We start from the raw sequence: 20,794 nt of genomic DNA on the forward strand, positions 1-20,794 counted from the left end.
GACCATGATGATTACTTCATTTCTTCTAAGGGATTCCTGCCCACAGTAGTAGATATAATGGTCATCTGAGTTAAATTCACCCATTCCAGTCCATTTTAGTTCACTGATTCCTAGAATATCAACATTCACTCTTGCCATCTCCTGTTTGACCACTTCCAATTTGCCTTGATGCATAGACCTGACATTCCAGGTTCCTACGCAATATTGCTCTTTACAGCATCAGACCCTGCTTCTATCACTAGTCACATCCACAACTGGGTATTGTTTATGCTTTGGCTCCATCCCTTCATTCTTTCTGGAGTTATTTCTCCACTCATCTCCAGTAGCATATTGGGCACCTACCAACCTGGGGAGTTTCTAATTCAGTATCCTATCATTTTGCCTTTTCATACTGTCCATGGGGTTCTCAAGGCAAGAATACTGAAGTGGTTTGCCATTCCCTTCTTCAGTGGACCACATTGTGTCAGACCTCTCCGGCATGACCTGCCCGTCTTGGGTGGCCCCACACAGCATGGCTTAGTTTCATTGAGTTAGACAAGGCTGTGGTCCGTGTGATTAGATTGACTAGTTTTCTATGATTATGGTTTGTATGTCTCCCCTCTGATGCCTTTTCCCTTAACAAAATGCAATTTCATTCTTCATGCCTTCTTTACTGAAAACACACATCCTACTTTCCTTAAGCAACCATGAACTCTTCTTTGTATTAGCATTCGGTAGATTGGTGAATGTAAATACCAATGATAATTTCTAAAAACATTTACTTTCTTATAGAGAATATCTCAAGATGGCACCAAACATTATTCATTAATATTCTAAAATCTCTTTAGTTTCTCTGTAAGAGGAAGTTAGTGTTCAGTAACTAATGTTTTGGAATCTTATTTTATTTGGGAATGACCTAGCTATTCAATAAACTTCCATCACTTAGTTTAGCACAAACCTAGAAATTAGAGTTACCCAAATCTGGAAAGAATATTTTAGATAGACATTCCTAAAGTATATTTTATTCTTAATAGAATTTATCTAAAAACTCCTATCTCATCTACATTTTCTTTTCTTAAAAGTTTCCTCTCTCAAGTTAATTTCCTTGCTGACAAACTTGTAACAGATATAACTTATATTAAACATAGGCACAATGAAAATGCTATGTTTGATATTAATGACTCAGACATGTCTACATTAATTAGATGAACAAACAAATATTAATACTAAGTATTTCATACTGAATATTTCCCAGTTCATGTGAACCTGAGATACATTTAGGTTAATTTTTATTGTATTTAGAGTTGTTTGATTTGTAAGCAATTACTTTTCTTTAGGCCAATTATATTAGAATTCATTCACAAATTAACCTCAGCGATATTAGCCAAAGACAAAGACACATGCTGAGACATACACATATCCAGACAGACACAATGTGAGATCTAGCTTCATTTTTTAAACATAGTCATGTATCAGATATCATAATATAAAACTCACTAAATAAATACAAATTGGAATACGAAAATTTTAAAAGGCTTCATTCCCTTTTTCCCCTACTCAGTTTTAGGAAGTAGAGATGGTCTAGATAAGTTGTCCAGAGAGCTCTGGTCTAGAGGTATAGGGAGGGAAAATCTATTTTTCTTAGTAGGAATTATTCCCTCTGGGCAAGAATTCTAAAGAGATTTCTTTTTCGTGAAACTTTCTCTACTGTTTGGGAATTAAACTGGTTGGGGGCTGGTTAACCTTAAACTGGCATTATGTACTTAACTTGGTGCAAATGAAGGGTCATAATTTTCATAGATACTTCCTTTTCTTTCCTTTTAATGGTTTTGAAAAGTTGGTTAGCCAATATAACAAGGGTGTTTTGTGTGTAACTCAGACCAACCTGGACTGTCTTTTTGACTAGAGTAGACAAATTCTCATCTAAGCCTTCCTGAAAGGCAGAGTTAAGCAAAGGATCATTTTGGTGGTTAGAGAATGATTCAGGTGTCAAGCCCAAATATTGCTTAAAAGTTTCTTTCTCAATCTCCCATAATAGTCTAGATTGATTCATTCTATCTTCACTAGCATTGTTGAACCTTTGTCCACTGCTGTATTAGTTGATATGGATCTGAAACCTGGGCTCTTAAGTCCAGATGGCTAATTCAAAGTTTTTAGCAAATCCCAATGCATTCTGAGTTGGACTGGGAAATTTCTTAGCCAAGGCTCTAAGTTCTGTTTGCATCCTGGATGTATAGGAAAGCAACAAGAACAATTCATTTCGCCCTGTAATAGATTTCTCCTTAAGGGAGCTATAATCATTTCTGATTTTTTTATCTTCCTTTCCTGGGAAAAGGAAAGCAGCAGGAGGGAGAAGAGTTGGAAGAGAAAAACTGTCTCATCCAGGCAGTTCAAATAGAAGAGGATATATGGGAAGAGCAGAAGGAGAGGCAGAGTCAGTGCTAGCAGCCTTTTTTAGTTCTGATTATAGCTTCAAGCAATTATTTGTTGTTTTTGTTGTTGTCATTGTTGTTGCTCAGTCCCTCAGTCATGTCCAACTCTTTATGACCCAATGGACTGCAGCACTTCAGGCTTCCCTACCCTTCACTATCTCCAGGAGTTTGATCAAATTCATGTTCACTGAATTGATGATGCCATCTAACTATCTAATCTGTTGCCTCCTTCTCCTGCCTTGAATGGATCTTAGCAACCTCAGCATATGAGTTTTTTTTTCTTTCTTTAATTGTTAAGAACTTTCACCTTTTCACTTTACCATCTTTTCAGCATATCCAAATTGCCAGCACCACTATTTTTGTGCTTTGGAACCATTATTAAGTAAAATGAGTTACTTGAACTCAAGCCCTGTGATACTGAAACAGTTAACCTGATAACAAGAGATCTACTAAATGACTTATGGGTGGGGTATGCTGGACAAAGAGATGATTCACCTCAGGCAGGATGGAATGGGATGGCACCAGATTTCATAACTCTACTCAGAATGGTGCATAGTTTAAAACTTATGAATTGCTTATTTCTGGAGTTTTCTATTTAATGTCTTTGAACAATCATTAAATGAAAATGTGTATCATGAAACCAAATAAAGGAGATACTGTACATAGACTTTCTTCTATAAAATTTGGATTACATTATATGTAGTCTAAAGCCTTCCTTTTCTCTTTTAGCATTATATTGTGAGCATTTCCCACATCTTAAAATTTTCAAGACTGCAATTTTTGTTGGCAAATCATATTTAATTAATTGTGATAACTATTTTCAGTCAGCATTTCAGTGTATCTTTTTTTTGCTATCAGTGTTATTTTTTAAGCTTACTTTATGTACTTAAAATTCATTTCCAACTAATTCTCTATAAACTTTATCCAAACCTCTGGTGACACTTCTTTTTTCATCTGATAAATATAGGAATCTTTGAAAAAGAAATGGTAATAGAAACAGAAAGAGATGAGAGAAAATAGAAATAATGATAGGAAATAGCCACTAGGGCTGCTATAATTTGAGAGTTGTTATTAACTATCTGTGGCCTTGAATGAATGTGTAATGAAAATGGCAATATTTGTAATAATGGAATTTTTAAAAGAATTTTATTTATTCTCTTAAAAAATACATTTTTGGCATCCTCAAAAAGTAATATATCTGTTGTTAATGTCTTCGCACTAAGAAAAAGCCTATTTGGAGTATTTCTTTGTTACTTGTTATCAATCCTCTCTACTCTCATTCCCTATCTTCCTGAAGCCATGGGAATAAAGAAGAGTTCTCCTGCAGAGGAATACAACTTGCTGTGGATTGGTTCCTAGATAAAGGCCATAAAGATATTACTGTATTTGTGCCTGCATGGAGAAAGGAGCAATCCCGCCCTGATGCACCAATTACAGGTACTAATTCAATTAAGACATTTCTTCTCATCCAGAAGCAAAGCTGGCAAGATAGTTTGGTGAGAGCCCAATGCTCCTAAATTAGATAAGTACTTTTCTAAATCTATTGAGTACACTTAAAATGTTTTTTTTATTAAGTGTATTTTAAAGCAGATTTCTCCTGATCCAAATAATCTGTTGTGCTATGGCACAGAGCAGTTAAATAGAGACTTGAATTTCAAGCAAAAAATAAAGCACATAGTTGAAAAAAAGAGTGTTTGTTTCTATTTGACCATAAGCTTCAGACAAAAAGGGGGATGAATTTGATTACGAACATGACTTGAGTTTTCCAAAATACTAAAGAAACCACCATAGACAATGGATCTCATCCTGTAGCAGATAAGTTATTGTGGGATTTGCAAATTAGGGGTTAGAACAGAAAAAGAGAAAAGTACCACAGCATTCAAAGCTAATTTATCCATGAAGCACAGTAGGCCAAGTGCCTAGGGTTCATAATATATACTTATAGGATCCCGTGTAAATGGTTTAATTTTATTAGCTTTTTAACATCAGAGGGGAAAATTGAATATAGCAGTAAATATATAATAATGTACCTAACTGGATTATTTGTGTTTATACCAACATAGTTGTAAAGTATAAACCTAACATTTCTTTATGGAAGAAAAGACCCATGAAGGCAAAAGTGCCTAAAGTCCACAAAAGTTATGATGTGGCCCTATTGGCAGGAGGATCACTACATTCACTTATAATAGTATATAAAGCTAGCTCTTAACAGCATTTGAGAGCATCAATACCCCAATTCTCTGAGTATCAGGTCTTGCCTTATTTACAAAATGAGAAGGTTCAGTGTCATGGGGTTGTCTGCCAACTGCTGAACAGGCTCCAAGCCTCAGTCTGAGTGGATCCTGCTGCTAAGCTGCAGCTAAGTCAATTCAGTCGTGTCCAACTCTGTGCAACCCCATAGACGGCAGCCCACCAGGCTCTGCTGTCCCTGGGATTCTCCAGGCAAGAACACTGGAGTGGGTTGCCATTTCCTTCTCCAAGGCATGAAAGTGAAAAGTGAAAGTGAAGTCGCTCAGTCATGTCCGACTCTCAACGACCCCATGGACTGCCGCCCACCAGGCTCCTCCGTCCATGGGACTTTCCAGGCAAGAGTACTGCAGTGGGTTGCCATTGCCTTCTTCAAGAGTGTATCCTGGCCCTACTCAAACTTCTTTCTTCATTATTAAAGAGGCTAAAAGTAAAGAGGGTCAGTACTCATATGCTACCACTTAATAGTTTTCCTTAGTGGTGGCTTTCCTTCAGGCAGAAGGCAAAAATGTTTGTCCCTAAGAAAGATACATTGTTTTCCTCCTGCCAGACACATTCTCATCATACTTCCCTGGCTTCTTCAGCAACCAAAACCTGGTGCTGCAGCCAAAGGGCAAAATAAGCCTCAAAAATGTTAGGATATCAATGTTATTTCTTACTGTTCATGCTAGTTTCAAAAAACTTAGATGCAATTTAATCTATTTCCTTTGTTTTATCTGAAAGAAAACTGGAGTGGAAAGGGGAAAGCAACTTGGCTAAAATTACAGTCCAAAATGGTGCCATAGCCAGGAATAGTGGCTGCATTTTCTCTAAGAGCAAATAATATATTAAGCTAGTATCAACTTTTATATTTTTTAATATGGGTATAATGCTGTTGATTTCCAAAGATGATTTGTATTCTGTGGCATATAATCCATATTTCAACAGATCAAGATATCCTACGTAAACTGGAAAAGGAAAAGATTCTTGTCTTCACACCATCCCGAAGGGTCCAGGGCAGAAGAGTTGTTTGCTATGATGACCGGTTCATAGTCAAACTGGCTTTTGATTCTGATGGCATCATTGTATCCAATGATAACTACCGAGACCTTCAAGTCGAAAAGCCAGAATGGAAGAAGTTTATAGAGGAGCGCTTGCTGATGTATTCTTTTGTGAATGACAAGTACGTTTCTTTCCTATAGGTTCTGAATAGCCTAAATCCAAATTACCACTAAGGACAGATTTAATTTCATTTCAATAAACATTTACTGAACACTTACTGTATATTGTGCATTATGCTGGTTGCCATGATAATAAAAGGCTGAATAAATAACAAGACTCACCCTTAAGAAGCTCAAAGTGTACTTAGAGAAGAGATTCCCACAAAGTATTGGGATAAACTCTATGGTTAGAATTTTTTAAATTGCTTTGTCTATGTGAAATGATATGACAAAGTCTCACAGAGGAAATAACATCTGAGATGGAGTTTACAGACAGAGGAAAGAGGGCTTCTGGGCATTATAGCTAAAGAGAACATCATGAATAAAGCTATAAAAATGTGAAAATGGGTTGCACGTTTGGGGAACCGGCAGACATGTCAGTGTGGTTGGAACTTATAATCCACAGAAGAATGATGTATAGGAAAAATCATTCCTTTCTTGTCTTCAAGTGGAAACAGAGGGAAGAACTGCTGACTTAGCAGAAGATAAACTTGAGGTACAAAGGGCTATTAGAAGGCTATGACAATAGTATAAGCAACATGTAATGAAGGCCTGAACTCCTGATAAGGGATAGTTTACCTCTTGCTTGCTTGCTTTCAGGTTTATGCCTCCAGATGATCCTTTAGGACGTCATGGCCCAAGCCTTGAAAACTTCTTAAGAAAGAGACCCGTTGTTCCTGAACACAAGAAGCAACCATGTCCTTATGGTGAGTACCTATATGCAAAACTGAAGAAGTCTGTGAATACTCTTCTCTTCAAGGTTTCCCTTTCAAAGGGAAAATCCTGGCTTGTCCATTCTGTGAGTTAAAGTCTGTGTTTTCATATATTTTCAATTAGGCATTTAAAGAACCATCCTAGAAATTTCCTGAGAAACAGGTAACTAGAATTGAAGGAAAGAATAATTGTCACTAGTTAAAATGATTTTTGTCTTCTAACTGTCTCTGTCCTGAGTAGTGTTGTTGGGGGCAGGGAAGTGCAGAAACTTACTTGATCTGTGGAAGAAGAAAGGGCAATGACAAACTGCATTTGGCCCCAAGAAGGATGTGTCTTTCAGGCAGGTGACTGTGCCCTCTTTCAATATTACCCTTTTCTTCCAATCTGCATTTTCCAGTTTGCTTCCAAACTTTATCTTCATTTCCTATTTCAAATATAGTTTTCTACACCCATGGCTGATTCATGTCAATGTATGGCAAAAACCACTACAATATTGTAAAGTAATTAGCCTCCAATTAAAGTAAATTAATTAATTCAAAATAAAATAAAGTAAATAAATAAATATAGCTTTCTAGAGTGCTTTCATGATCTTATGCAAGTCCCTGTGACACAAAGTTTGTGAGCCTAACAGTAAGATATGTGCTGCCTGGTCTGAGGCAAATTTGAATGTTCACTGCTTTTGAATAATCATTTATTTATAAGACATCTAGGTGTTTGTTCTCACCTATCATTTATTCATATCATAGAATATTTCATGTTCACTATCTTCATTTAATCCTCACAATGACCTTATAATAAAGACATTATTATGAACCTTGTTTACAGAATAGGAAAATGAGGCACAGAAATTAAAAATCACTTACCAAGTTCACATGGCTAGTAAGTGACATAGCTGGAATTAAAGCTCAGATCTGACCAGCCTCCAGGCCAATGCTCTTTGCACTGAACCACCCTGCCTGCTACTGTTCTATGCCTCAGCATGCAGGTTATGCCTAGACAAAGTTGTGAATTTCAGGAAAATGAAGACTGTTCAATGACCACTGTTACCTTTCACATTGCAGTTTCCTCCCTAGGTTTCCACTTCTTTCCTCTCCACTCACAGTGTGTGATGCCACCATGGTGTTGTCTGTCTCCCGTCTTTAAGAACAGTTAATAAAGTAAAACTCTAACCTGAGTGACCAGATTGTTAAAACAGCCTCTGGCACAGAGAGTTGCACCACTGTGAGAGAGAGTCTTACCCCAGGGCATTATTTTTCAGGCAAAAAATGCACCTACGGCCACAAGTGCAAATACTACCATCCGGAGCGGGCCAACCAACCGCAGCGTTCGGTGGCTGATGAGCTCCGCATCAGTGCCAAACTGTCCACAATAAAAACCATGAGTGAAGGCACCCTGGCCAAGTGTGGCACAGGGCTGTCTAGTGCCAAAGGTGATATAACCTCAGAAGTCAAACGCGTGACCCCCAAGCGTCAATCGGATCCCAGCATCCGGTCCGTGGCTGTGGAGCCTGAGGAATGGCTGTCCATTGCCCGTAAGCCTGAGGCCAGCTCTGTCCCCTCACTTGTGACTGCTTTAAGTGTCCCCACAATCCCACCCCCCAAAAGCCATGCAGTGGGTGCCCTCAACACCCGTTCAGCCAGCAGCCCAGTACCAGGATCCTCTCATTTCTCCCACCAGAAGTCCTCTTTGGAGCACATGACCAGCATGCAGTACCCACCCATCCTGGTTACCAATAGCCACGGGAACCCTATTAGCTATGCTGAGCAATACCCAAAGTTTGAGCCCTTAGGGGACCACAGCTACTATTCAGTGTTAGGCGACTTCTCCAAACTGAACATCAACAGCATGCATAATCGAGAGTACTACATGGCTGAAGCAGACCGGGGGTTGTATGCCCGGAATCCCAACCTCTGTCCTGACAATCGTATGAGCCATACCAGGAACGACAACTATTCCTCTTACAACAACCTGTACTTGGCTGTAGCTGATACTCATCCTGAAGGCAGTTTGAAGCTGCATCGCTCAGCATCTCAGAACCATCTTCAGCCTTTTCCTCATGGTTACCATGAAGCCTTAACGCGAGTGCAGAGCTATGGCCCAGAAGACTCTAAGCAAGCCCCCCACAAGCAATCAGTCTCCCATTTAGTTCTGCATGCCCAGCACCCAACAACTGGAGCACGCTCCAGCTGTCCTGGAGACTATCCCATGCCTCCCAATATCCATCCTGGGGCAACTCCCCAGCCAGGACGTGCCCTGGTGATGACTCGGATGGACAGCATTTCTGATTCTCGCCTATATGAGAACAATCCCATGAGGCAAAGACGTCCTCCTCTGTGTCGGGAACAGCATGCCAGCTGGGACCCACTGCCCTGTGCAACTGACTCCTATGGCTACCACTCCTATCCCTTGAGTAACAGCCTCATGCAACCATGCTATGAGCCAGTCATGGTACGGAGTGTGCCTGAAAAGATGGAGCAGCTTTGGATGAATCCTTGGATTGGAATGTGCAATGATTCCAGGGAGCAAATGATCCCAGAGCACCAGTATCAGACCTACAAGAACCTCTGCAATATTTTCCCTTCAAACATTGTTCTTTCAGTGATGGAGAAGAATCCCCACACAGCAGATGCCCAGCAACTAGCAGCCTTGATTGTTTCTAAGCTTAGGGCTGCACGTTGACATGACATAGGACTTATTTCTTTATATAAATATGAATACCAATAATGCACTAATACTATGATAATAGTAACTAATAGTTTTGTGTTACACTTTACAAGTTACAAACTGTTTGTCATTGAAGTGCATAACAACCCTGTGAGGAAAGTCTTACTAATGTCTTGTTTTCTAGACAAGGAAACTGAAGCTCAGTGAGTTTAAAAGTAACTTGCTGAAGTCACACTGCTAGCAAGTGACCAAGTCAAGACTCACACCCAAGTCCTCTGACTCCAAGTCCTATACCCTTTTGCACTGCACCATGCAGGTAATGGAGGACAAAACCCAGGGGAAAGGCCTAAATGCAAGAGGCTCCAAGGGATTCCATTACCAACTGTTTTCTTAGTCACACATTCTATATTATGAAGTATCAATGGCATATCTAATTTATAGAGCAAGAGTATCAGGATCAATCCATTTAGGCTTTTTAATAAGAATATTTAAATCTATTTAAAAGTAAAGACATACTTTATTGCATGGATATCTGACCATTCAATACCTTTATTAACTCAGATATAGGGTCACATTGAAGTTTCTAGAGTTATATTTCAAACCTATTGTTAGCAATTATATTGCATGTATGACTGTATGTATTTAATTTGAGGTGTGTGTATGTGTATCTCTATATAACCTTTTGAACAGTGGTGATAAAAAGACAGACTTTGCACAGTCTTTAGTCTATAGCTGTATACATCACAAATCTGAGTTGATGATTTTACATCATATTTCATAGTTTCAACTAGTTTTGAAAGTGAAACTACATCCCAATATTTGAATCTTGCTTTCTTAGGCACCAGAGCAAACTGGCTCTATTTCCTTTGCACTTTTTACTTGTCAACATTTATTGAGAGTTCTTCACTTTTAAGTCTCTTCACCTTAGTAAATTAGGGATCAGATTGATGCCTTCTGCAGAAGAGGTGATGGATAGTTCCAAGTTGATACTCTCAAGTTCGAAGCATAGTAGTTGCGTGTGCTAGACAAGCACAGAAGAGTTGGACCAGGACCAAGGGATTTACTACCAGAATTTGCTTCCCTTAATCCCAGGAGAGATTAAATGACAAACACAAAAAGCTGCATTCAAGGGGGGGGGGGGTCCAATGGATGCTCTTTGGACTTCTGACCTATGCAGTATTAAACATCACAGGATGAAAGGCATTGAAGGACAGTGCACCATCATGTAATCCACTTTCTCCTGCCATCTAACCTTTGGGCAATAAGGTCTATCATTGGTGGAGCAGAACTTCTTTAGGAAACAAAATCAGGGGATTTTCTAGGCGGAAAAAGCTTCCAAAAGGGGATACTACATCTTTGCTAATAGCTGGCTCAGTTACATACTTCAAATGCATGCAGAGGGTGCACTTGACCTTAGGTAATTCTTAAATGGATTACTAAGGAAGGCAGGACTTTGAGTTGACAGCACTATATGGGCAACTTGTATCTTGCTCAGGGTGGGAACCTTTGTAGCTAAATGCCTCTAGAAGAGGCATTTATTGTTTTTGTTTTTTTAAACAGCTGCACTAAATAAACCCCTTTTTGAATCCATTGTATATTGCAACATTTTGAACCATGACCAGCTCACTATTTCTTGAGCTGGAACTTGCTAATTTCTATGGTAGTTTTTTTCATGAAAGTTGAGAAGGCCTGGTCTTGGCCTTTTGTTTCTTCATGAGAAGGTGTGACACTGCCTATAAATGTTTCTTACTGTGAAACACTCCGAATGTGAGACTGTAGTCAGGGTTATTTCTGGTGGTTTGATAACGGCTTGCATGCTGCTTTCTGGCTTTCTGTCTCTGTCCTGGTTAATCAAAACTTCCTCTCGGTGTTTCTTTTCAGTTTACCACAGTTCACATTCATCTCCTACCCTTTTATCTTTCTATCTCCCAGTGTACTGAGGAGTAAAAGTATTTTCTGCCAGGAAGGTCCATAGAGTGGAGAAGGCAACGGCACCCCACTCCAGTACTCTTGCCTGGAAAATCCCATGGACGGAGGAGCCTGGTAGGCCGCAGTCCGTGGGGTTGTGAAGAGTCGGACAGGACTGAGTGACTTCACTTTCATGAATTGGAGAAGGAAATGGCAACCCACTCCAGTGTTCTTGCCTGGAGAATCCCAGAGACAGGGGAGCCTGGTGGGCTGCCGTCTATGGGGTTGCACAGAGTTGAACACGACTGAAGCGACTTAGCAGCAGGTCCCTAGAGAGCGAAGTGCTTGCTGTTTCACACAAACACCATTTCATACCTTCAACTTTTTGGACCTTCTAAATCTGTCCCATGTCTAAGTCAGGGTATGTGACAATCTTAGATGACTCTACTGCCTTCGTGCCAGATAGTTCACCTTCCTACAAAAATCATCAATGGTACCACAGTATCCACTAGCTGCACACTGTACAGAGAAGCACAAGATTAATCTTCTTGGATACAGTTCATCTGGAACATATTTATGTTAAGCAATCAAAAAAAAATGTAAGCTCCTCCCAATATAGGAAATATTTTTTAAGGCAGCATATGTATTTATTTCCTAAAAACAATTGTCATTCTTCTCATAAAATGTGTATGAATCAAAGCAGCTAGGAGCAATGCCTCAAATAACCAGAAATGACCTTCTGTTGATACAAATTGTATCTCTTTTTCTCCTGACTGTATAGAAACAAATGTACAAAACTCATCTTAAACTAGGTTTGGTACTGACTTTTCATTATGATGTTTGTGGCACTGTGTGTCACAAGGGAATAGCCCAGGATCATGAGGGAGCTTTTATTTACAAAGGGCAGTAGTTTATAGATAAAGACAATTTTTCAAGGCCTCTTGATTACTATGTGCAATAGATATTGTGCATAGTTTCAAGCACTATATGGCATAAGTTTCTCTTTAGCCTATTAAATTTAATATGTCCTTGCAAAAGAGATTTTGTGTACAAAATTGTGTTAGTTGTTCACCTGTAAGAACCTATAAATGGAGCTGTACAACTAAGAATGCATAAATTGAGCTTGTTTATATTGAGGTCTGCACACTTGACTGTTCCATTTTGTCTGCAATTATAAAATAGCAAATACAAAGAAACATTGAAACCCCTTTGGTATTCTTGATAATGAAATCAAGCTTCCATCCTGGGGCTAAGTGTGTGTTCTTCAGGATACTTACCTCCAAGTACTAAGTAGGGGTTACTGCACAGTGTTTTGTGTGGTTTTCAAGAAGTATATTTTGCAAGAGGTGCTTTGTAATTTTAATTCCTTCACTGACTTTCTGAACTCATAGCAAGTCTGTGCCTGTTCAGGCCTTAGATTTTATAGATTTTGTGATTTTATTTTTGTGATTTTGTTGTTTTATTGTTATTTTTATTTCAACCTGAAGAAGTGTGACTCTGGAGTGGCATAGTCAATCCAGAGCACCATTTCTGTAAGATGGCTCAAAGGAAAAGGAGCCTTTTCAAAGGTAACATACAGCCATTGCATGCTCTCTTAAGGTGCAAGAAATGGAAGGGGGGATGACACATGCCTTATGGAAATGGTATACAAAACTTTTCTTCTAAGTAATGAAATGTGGATATATATATATATATATATATATATATATATATATATATATATACACACACACACACTCTCTCCTAGTTTCCAGGAGAATACTTCTAAATCCATTTTTTCTATTTTAGAATAAATTATCTTTATACAGTAATTAAAACACTTACATCCATTAACTCTTGGCACTGGGTTTTCTTCTTATATAGAAGAGCTCATTTTGAGAGGCACTCAGTTACTGTTTTATGTATGCTTTAAGTATGGGACTTTGTATAAACACCCTTTTTGAGGGCCAACAATTTCAATACACTTTGTTTAACTCTGGGAACCAGGTCTGGAGCTGCACAGGGAAAGTAATGTCAAGTTGTCCAAAGAGCCCTGCTCAGGTGTCCTTCCAACCCTTCTCTACCTTCCCCTAGTTGGTTTTTCCTCAGGCTTGACACTGAGGTGTGCATAATCTGCAACTAAAATGGCACTACACTTAGTTCTCACTGGAAATCAAACCAGTATATTTTGGGAACTTGCTTGTCTAAATAGTTGATGCCAAAAGACTCAGCATATTCCATATCTATCATACTGCAGCTAGCTATATACATAGGCAGATTGACTAATTTTAGCCCTGGTTTGCATATCTTTGAGCTATAGAAGTTTGCTTTATCCATTTGTGGGATTAAATGATACTGTATAATGGCTGTAAGCTTTTATAAAATATCTTTGGGTTCTTTGTTTGACCCAAACATAAATGTAAGTCTTAATGACAAAGTGCACAAAGCTAACCAGAGGTGAGAGAAAACATATCCTGTTCCCAGTTTTGTCTGCACCTGAAATGCATGTGCAATGTTTTGCAATATGTTCTCACTAGCATGAATGTGCTGACTACTTCATGAGGTTTTGTTTCACTTATAGTCATGATGGAAAATGCTGTATCCTTGACAACAATGAACTGTAACTACATTTAATTACTGCATAAACTTTTTGTTTACTAACCACTAATGGCTCTGTCTCTTTACAAATATCAGTAATAAAAGCCATACCACACACTCACCTCCTAAAGATTTAGATTTCTGTCCTTGGATTTGCATCTTGAGATAAGCAATAAGAGGAGGGATCTCCCCAAGTGAGTTCATCTGAATTTTGTCACAGTAAACATTTTTATTTAGTCACTAAGTCATATCCGATTCTTTTGTGACCCCATGGACTGTAGCCTGTCAGGCTCCTCTGTCCATGGGATTCTCCAGGCAACAATACTGGAGTGCGGTGCAATTTCCTTCTCCAGGGGATCTTCCCGACTCAGGGAGTGAACCTGCATCTCCTGCATTTGCAAGCAGATTCTTTACCACTGATCCACCGGGGAAGCCCTCACAGTAAATATATGCTAATTTTTTTATACTAACAAAGCTAAAAGTGCAAATCAGTTGGCTTTTCCAACAGGGCTGGGCTGGACCAGGCCTCCAACTGGTGGGTTAGAACTTGGTGGAGGGATAAGGGGTCAGGCTTATTTCTCTAAATGACTCACCGTTTCCCCACTGAATAGCCTCAGGTCCACAGAGACATCATCTGCTGAGCCTTAGCCAAAATATCAGAGCGAAAAGCAGCCTAGAGAACCCTATAGTTCATAGAGAAGTCACGTGGGGACCGTGGGGAGCGCTCAGCTGCATGGACACCATCAAGGTATAGGTATGAGAACTGAGGCACTAAGAACTGAAGAGATTTGATTGAGGCTGAACAGGGCCAAGAGTAGAACCCCAAGCCTCATTGCTCTCAAGCCAGTGAGCCCTTTATCACAGTGGTGTCTGCTCTTCCATGAACCTGGCTTCAGAAATCTCAGGTTTCAGGAGGACTACAACCAGTGACGACCTTTGCTTCTTACTCTCCATGGACTTAGAAATGGGCTTACTCTCCATGGACTTAGAAATGGGCTTCAATAGCTTACTTCTTATCTTTAGGTCAGTCTTTGAGGGCTACAGAAGAGCACTTTTTCCTGGGTTATATGAAGACTTGAGTCCTGAGTTCAAGTCTACCAACCCTGGCATGAATCCACAGAAATCACACATAGAAAGCTTTAAGAGAAACTTCATATCTATGATCTTTTTGATCTTTACAAGCCCATGAGGTAAATATCCTTCTTCAACAAATGAAGAAACTGTGGCATGATTTGCCCAAGGTTGTTCTCATTAAGTGGTAGAGTGTGTTGTTGTTCAGTCGCTCAGTCGTGTCCAACTCTGCAACCCCATGGACTGCAGCACACCTGGTTTCCCTGTACTTCAGTATCTCCCAGAGTTTGCTCAAATTCATGTCCATCAAGTTAGTGATGCCATCCAACCATCTCATCCTCTGTCACCACCTTCTTATCCAGCCCTCAATCATTCCTAGCATCAGGGTTTTTTCCAATGAGTTGGCTCTTCACAACAGATGGCCAAAGTATTGGAGCTTCAGCATCAGTCCTTCCAAAGAATATTAAGCATTGGCAGCAATTCTTCAGTGCTCAACCTTCTTTATGGTCCAACTCTCACATTCATACATGATTACTTGAAAAACCATAACTTTGACTATATGGACCTTTGTCAGCAAAGTGATGTCTAAGCTTTTTAACTTGCTGTCTAGGTTCATCACAGCTCTTTTCTTCCAAGGCCTGGAACCTATATTTTTGGGTAGCTTCTTCCTCTGCACCAGAGCAATTCAGACTTTAGTGTGCTTCAGAATTATCTGAAGGGCTTGTTAAACCAGACTGCTGGCCACTGTCAGCCATTCTGAAGTACATCTGGAGTGAGGTTCAGTAATTTGTATGTCTAACAAGTACTAACACCAAAAAAAGATGTACTTTTCATCACAGGGGATTTGAATACAAAGTAGGAAGACAAAAGATACCTGGAGTAACAGGAAAGTTTGGCCTTGCAGCACAAAATGAAACAGGGCAAAGGCTAACAGAGTTTTGTGAAAAGAACACACTGGTCATAGCAAACAACTTCTTCCAACAACACAAGAGATGACTATACACATGGACATCACCAGAGGGTCAATACTGAAATCAGATTGATTATTTCTTTGCAGCTGAAGATGAAGAAGCTCTATACAGTAAGAAAAAAATGAGATGTGGAATCAACTATGGCTCAGATTATGAACTTCTTATTGCAAAATTCATACACAAATTGAAGAAAGTACAGAAACCAATAGACCATTCAGGTATGATCTAAATCAAATCCCTTACGATTATACAGTGGAAGTGACAAATAGATTCAAGGGATTAGATCTGATAGAGTGCTTGAAGAACTATGGATGGAGGTTTGTAACATTGTACGGGAGGTAGTGACCAAAACCATCTCAAAGAAAGAGAAATGCAAGAAGGCAAAATGGTTGTCTGAGGAGGCCTTACAAATAACTGAGAAAAGAAGAGACTCAAAAGGCAAAGGAGAAAGGGAAAGATAATCCAACTGAATGTAGAGTTCCAAAGAATAGCAAGAAGAGATAAGAAGGCCTTCTTAAATGAACAATGCAAAGAAATAGAGGAAAACAATAAAATGGGAAAGATTAGAGACTTCTTTAAGAAACCTGGAGACACCAAAGAAACATTTCATGCAAAGATGGCACACTAAAGGACAGAAATGGCAAGGATCTAACAAAAGCAGAAGACATTAAGAAGAGGTGGCAAGAATACACATAAGAACTGTACAAAAAAAGATCTTAATGACCTGGATAACCTTGATGGTGTGGTCACTCACCAAGAGCCAGACATCCTGGAGTGTGAAGTCAAGTGGGCCTTAGGAAGCATTACTACAAACAAAGCTAGTGGAGGTGATGGAATTCCAGATGAGCTATTTCAAACCGTAAAAGATGATGCTGTTAAAGTGCTGCACTCAGTATGTCAGCAAATGTGGAAAACTCAGCAGTGGCCACAGGACTGTAAAAGGTCAGCTTTCATTCCAATCTCAAAGAAGGGCAATGCCAAAGAATGTCCAAACTACTGCACAACTGAGCTCATTTCAAATGCTAGCAAGGTAATACTCAAATTCCTTCAAGCTAGGCTTCAACATTACATGAACTGAGAACTTCCAGATATATGAGCAGCATTTAGAACATGTAGAGCAACTAGAGATCAAATTGCCAACATCTGTTGGATCATAGAAAAAGCAAGAGAATTTCAGAAAAAACATCTGCATCATTGACTATACTAAAGCCTTTGACTGTGTGGATGACAACAAACTGTGGACAATTCTTAAAGAGATTGGAATACCAGACCACCTAACCTGTCTCCTGAGAAACCTATATGCAGGTCAGGAAGCAACAGTTAGAACTAGACATGGAACAACAGAATTGTTCCAAATTGGGAAAGAAGTACATCACGGCTATCTATTGTCACCCTGCTTATTTAACTTCTATGCAGAGTACATCATGCCAAATGCCAGGCTGGATGAATCAATCACAAGCTGGATTCATGACTGCCAGGAGGAATATCAACAACCTCAGATATGCAGATACCGCCTTAATGGCACAAAGTGAAGAGGAAGTAAAGAGCCTCTTGATGAATGTGAAAGAGGAGAGTGATAAAACCTGCTTAAAACTCAACATTCAAAAAACGAAGATCATGGCATCTGGTCCCATTACTTCATGGTACATAGATGGGCAAACTATGGAAACAATGACAGACTTTATTTTCTTGGGCTCCAAAAATCACTGGGGACAATGAATGCAGCCATTAAGTTAAAACACTTGCTCCTTGAAAGAAAATCTATGACAAACATAAACAGAACTATAAAACTCCTAGAGGAGAACATAGGCAAAACACTCTCAGACATAAATCACAGCAGGATCCTCTATGATCCACCTCCCAGAATTCTGGAAATAAAAGCAAAAATAAACAAATGGGATCTAATTAAAATTAAAAGCTTCTGCACAACAAAGGAAACTATAAGCAAGGTGAAAAGACAGCCTTCTGAATGGGAGAAAATAATAGCAAATGAAGCAACTGACAAACAACTAATCTCAAAAATATACAAGCAACTTATGCAGCTCAACTCCAGAAAAATAAACGACCCAATCAAAAAATGGGCCAAAGAACTAAATAGACATTTCTCCAAAGAAGACATACGGATGGCTAACAAACACATGAAAAGATGCTCAACATCACTCATGATTAGAGAAATGCAAATCAAAACCACAATGAGGTACCACTTCACACCAGTCAGAATGGCTGTGATCCAAAAATCTGCAAGCAATAAATGCTGGAGAGGGTGTGGAGAAAAGGGAACCCTCCTACACTGTTGGTGGGAATGCAAACTAGTACAGCCACTATGGAGAACAGTGTGGAGATTCCTTAAAAAATTGCAAATAGAACTACCTTATGACCCAGCAATCCCACTTCTGGGCATACACACCGAGGAAACCAGAATTGGAAGAGACACATGTACCCCAATGTTCATCGCAGCACTGTTTATAATAGCCAGGACATGGAAACAACCTAGATGTCCATCAGCAGATGAATGGATAAGAAAGCTGTGGTACATATACACAATGGAGTATTACTCAGCCGTTAAAAAGAATTCATTTGAATCAGTTCTGATGAGATGGATGAAACTGGAGCCGATTATACAGAGTGAAGTAAGCCAGAAAGAAAAACACCAATACAGTATACTAACACATATATATGGAATTTAGGAAGATGGCAATGACGACCCTGTATGCAAGACAGGGAAAGAGACACAGATGTGTATAACAGACTTTTGGACTCAGAGGGAGAGGGAGAGGGTGGGATGATTTGGGAGAATAACATTCTAACATGTATACTATCATGTGAATTGAATCGCCAGTCTATGTCTGACGCAGGATGCAGCATGCTTGGGGCTGGTGCATGGGGATGACCCAGAAAGATGTTATGGGGAGGGAGGTGGGAGGGGGGTTCATGTTTGGGAATGCATGTAAGAATTAAAGATTTTAAAATTTAAAAAATAAAAAACTAAAAAAATAAAAATAAAAAAGCAGAGACATCAACCTGCTGATAAAGGTCTATATAGTCAAAGCTATGACTTTTCTGGCCATTATATTTGGATATGAGTTGGACCATAAAGAAGGCTGAGCACCAAAGAATTGGTGATTTTGAACTGTGGTACTGGAAAGACTCTTGAGAGTCCCTGGACAGCAAGATCAAACCAGTCAATTATTAAGGAAATCAAACCTGAATATTCATTGGAAGGACTGATGCTGAAGCTGAAGCTCCAATACTTTGGCCACCTGATGCAAAGAGCCAACTCATTGGAAAAGACCTTGATATTGGGAAAGATTGAAGACAGAAGGGGCCAACAGAGGATGAGATGGTTGGATAGCATTACCAACCCAATGGACATGAGTTTGAGCAAACTCTGGGAGATACGGAAGCCTGGTGTGCAGCAGTCCATGGGGTCGCAGAGTCAGACACAACTTAGTAACTAAACAATTACCCAGGTGGTACTGATATTACCAGAAACTCAGATCTACACCAAACTGTTAACCTGTGTCCTTGGGCAAACCCCTACCCTTTTTCTCTGAATTAATGTCTCAATGTACTAAATTAGGGGACTAGATTTCCTAACATTTTTTTAGCATCAAAGCCCATTTTGAAAAAATAGAAATTTTATATATGATACCAATACATACACAATAAAAATCCAGGGTGCTTTAGAGAAGCGCTGGAGAAGAACCAAGGGTTTGCAGCAGCCATCTTCCCACAGAGCAGATGCTGAGGCTGTGTCCCAGAATATATATTTGCAAATCCCTTGAAAAGATGTGGCCTAGATGCTCCTTGAGGGCTCTCTTCTGACATTTTTGGCCACTAAGACAGCATTTCACAGGAGAGGGAAGCACTGGAGGGAAACTTACCTGTGCATTAACCTGTGCAGACTGCTCTGCCCATGCCTGATGGTTGGGTCCACACAGCACAGGAAATCTTAACCTTTGGGGCTGTTGGGCTCATGGGTCCCTTCAATAATCTGATTAAATCTGTGAACTAGCTCTAGAAAAATGATTACATACACATACCCATGAAGATATTCAGGATATCCTCTAAGTGAACTCCCTAGTGTCCTAACTCAAGTTTAAAACCTTGACTAGTCTCTGGCAGGACACTTCCATTCAATTCCTACTTAGCATTTTATAGCATATGCCTTCTCCTCTTCATCATTGCTTATCTTAATCATTTACAGAGCAAGCATCTTGGCTGGAATATGGCCTGGTTCTGTCCCTTGTTTCGTTTTGTGCGGGCCCAAACTGGCCTCGCAGGTGCCCACTCTTTCAGCCAGCTATCACTCTCCTAAGTTGGAGTGGGGGATATTATAGTCAATTTTACCTTCAGCCAACCACCACCCTGGAAATATCACCAGAGAAAAACAAAGAACTCATGTACACCAGGGCTTTCTTAAGATACTTAATAAAGGCATCAGGTTATAATTGGTGAATTTTGTTCTTTTTCACTGGGCAGAGGGCTCTGAGGGGTGAGAACATAATTTATTCATCCCTGTCTCTTGACAGCTCAGGACTGACAGGGTAGGCACTGAGGGTCTTAAGGAATTGTGTGACCACAGAAAAGCTCTGGGTCAGTCCCTAGGACATTTCTCTGCTCCACTGCCCACCACAGGGAGGTCCATTTTATCTTTTCAAGGCAAAAGGAGAAGACAAGTGACAAAGGAAGATTTCTCTTTGGCTTTCAACTGTTGTTTGGTGCCCAGTGAGGGAAGGCAGGGAAATGGGTCAGAAGCATGCTGGGTAGCAACAGGAAGACCTGGATCTTCCAGCTGTCAGGGAGGTTCTGAGCTGATTCCCCTGATGCTGGCTGGGCTTTATGACCAATGTCTCTTCCGAGGTCTGATGCTTCTAAGTGAACTGGCCCCACATTAAATTTGAGTAAAGGGAGTAAAAATGGTTTGAGTCAGGAAAAAGGCTTAAAAGGGGCAGTAGACCTACTTCTGCTGTTATGATCCCACCTTCTAAGGAGCCCCCAGAATAAAGGGAGAAGCACACAACCCCAGATC

General features: G+C 39.8%; 1 protein-coding gene across 1 annotated transcript in view; it reads left to right on the top strand.

Moving 5' to 3' along the window:
- Window positions 1-9,250, top strand: part of ZC3H12B (zinc finger CCCH-type containing 12B) — a 48,719-nt gene extending 39,469 nt beyond the window's left edge. Inside the window, exons 2-5 of the mRNA XM_070289948.1 lie at window positions 3,709-3,848; window positions 5,586-5,820; window positions 6,458-6,564; window positions 7,830-9,250. Of these exons, the coding sequence (XP_070146049.1) occupies window positions 3,709-3,848; window positions 5,586-5,820; window positions 6,458-6,564; window positions 7,830-9,250 (1,903 nt within the window). The remainder of the gene's footprint in view (window positions 1-3,708; window positions 3,849-5,585; window positions 5,821-6,457; window positions 6,565-7,829) is intronic.
- Window positions 9,251-20,794: the final 11,544 nt, after the last annotated feature.

Source organism: Ovis canadensis, chromosome X (assembly GCF_042477335.2).
Source record: "Ovis canadensis isolate MfBH-ARS-UI-01 breed Bighorn chromosome X, ARS-UI_OviCan_v2, whole genome shotgun sequence".
NCBI classification, from domain to species: domain Eukaryota; kingdom Metazoa; phylum Chordata; class Mammalia; order Artiodactyla; family Bovidae; genus Ovis; species Ovis canadensis.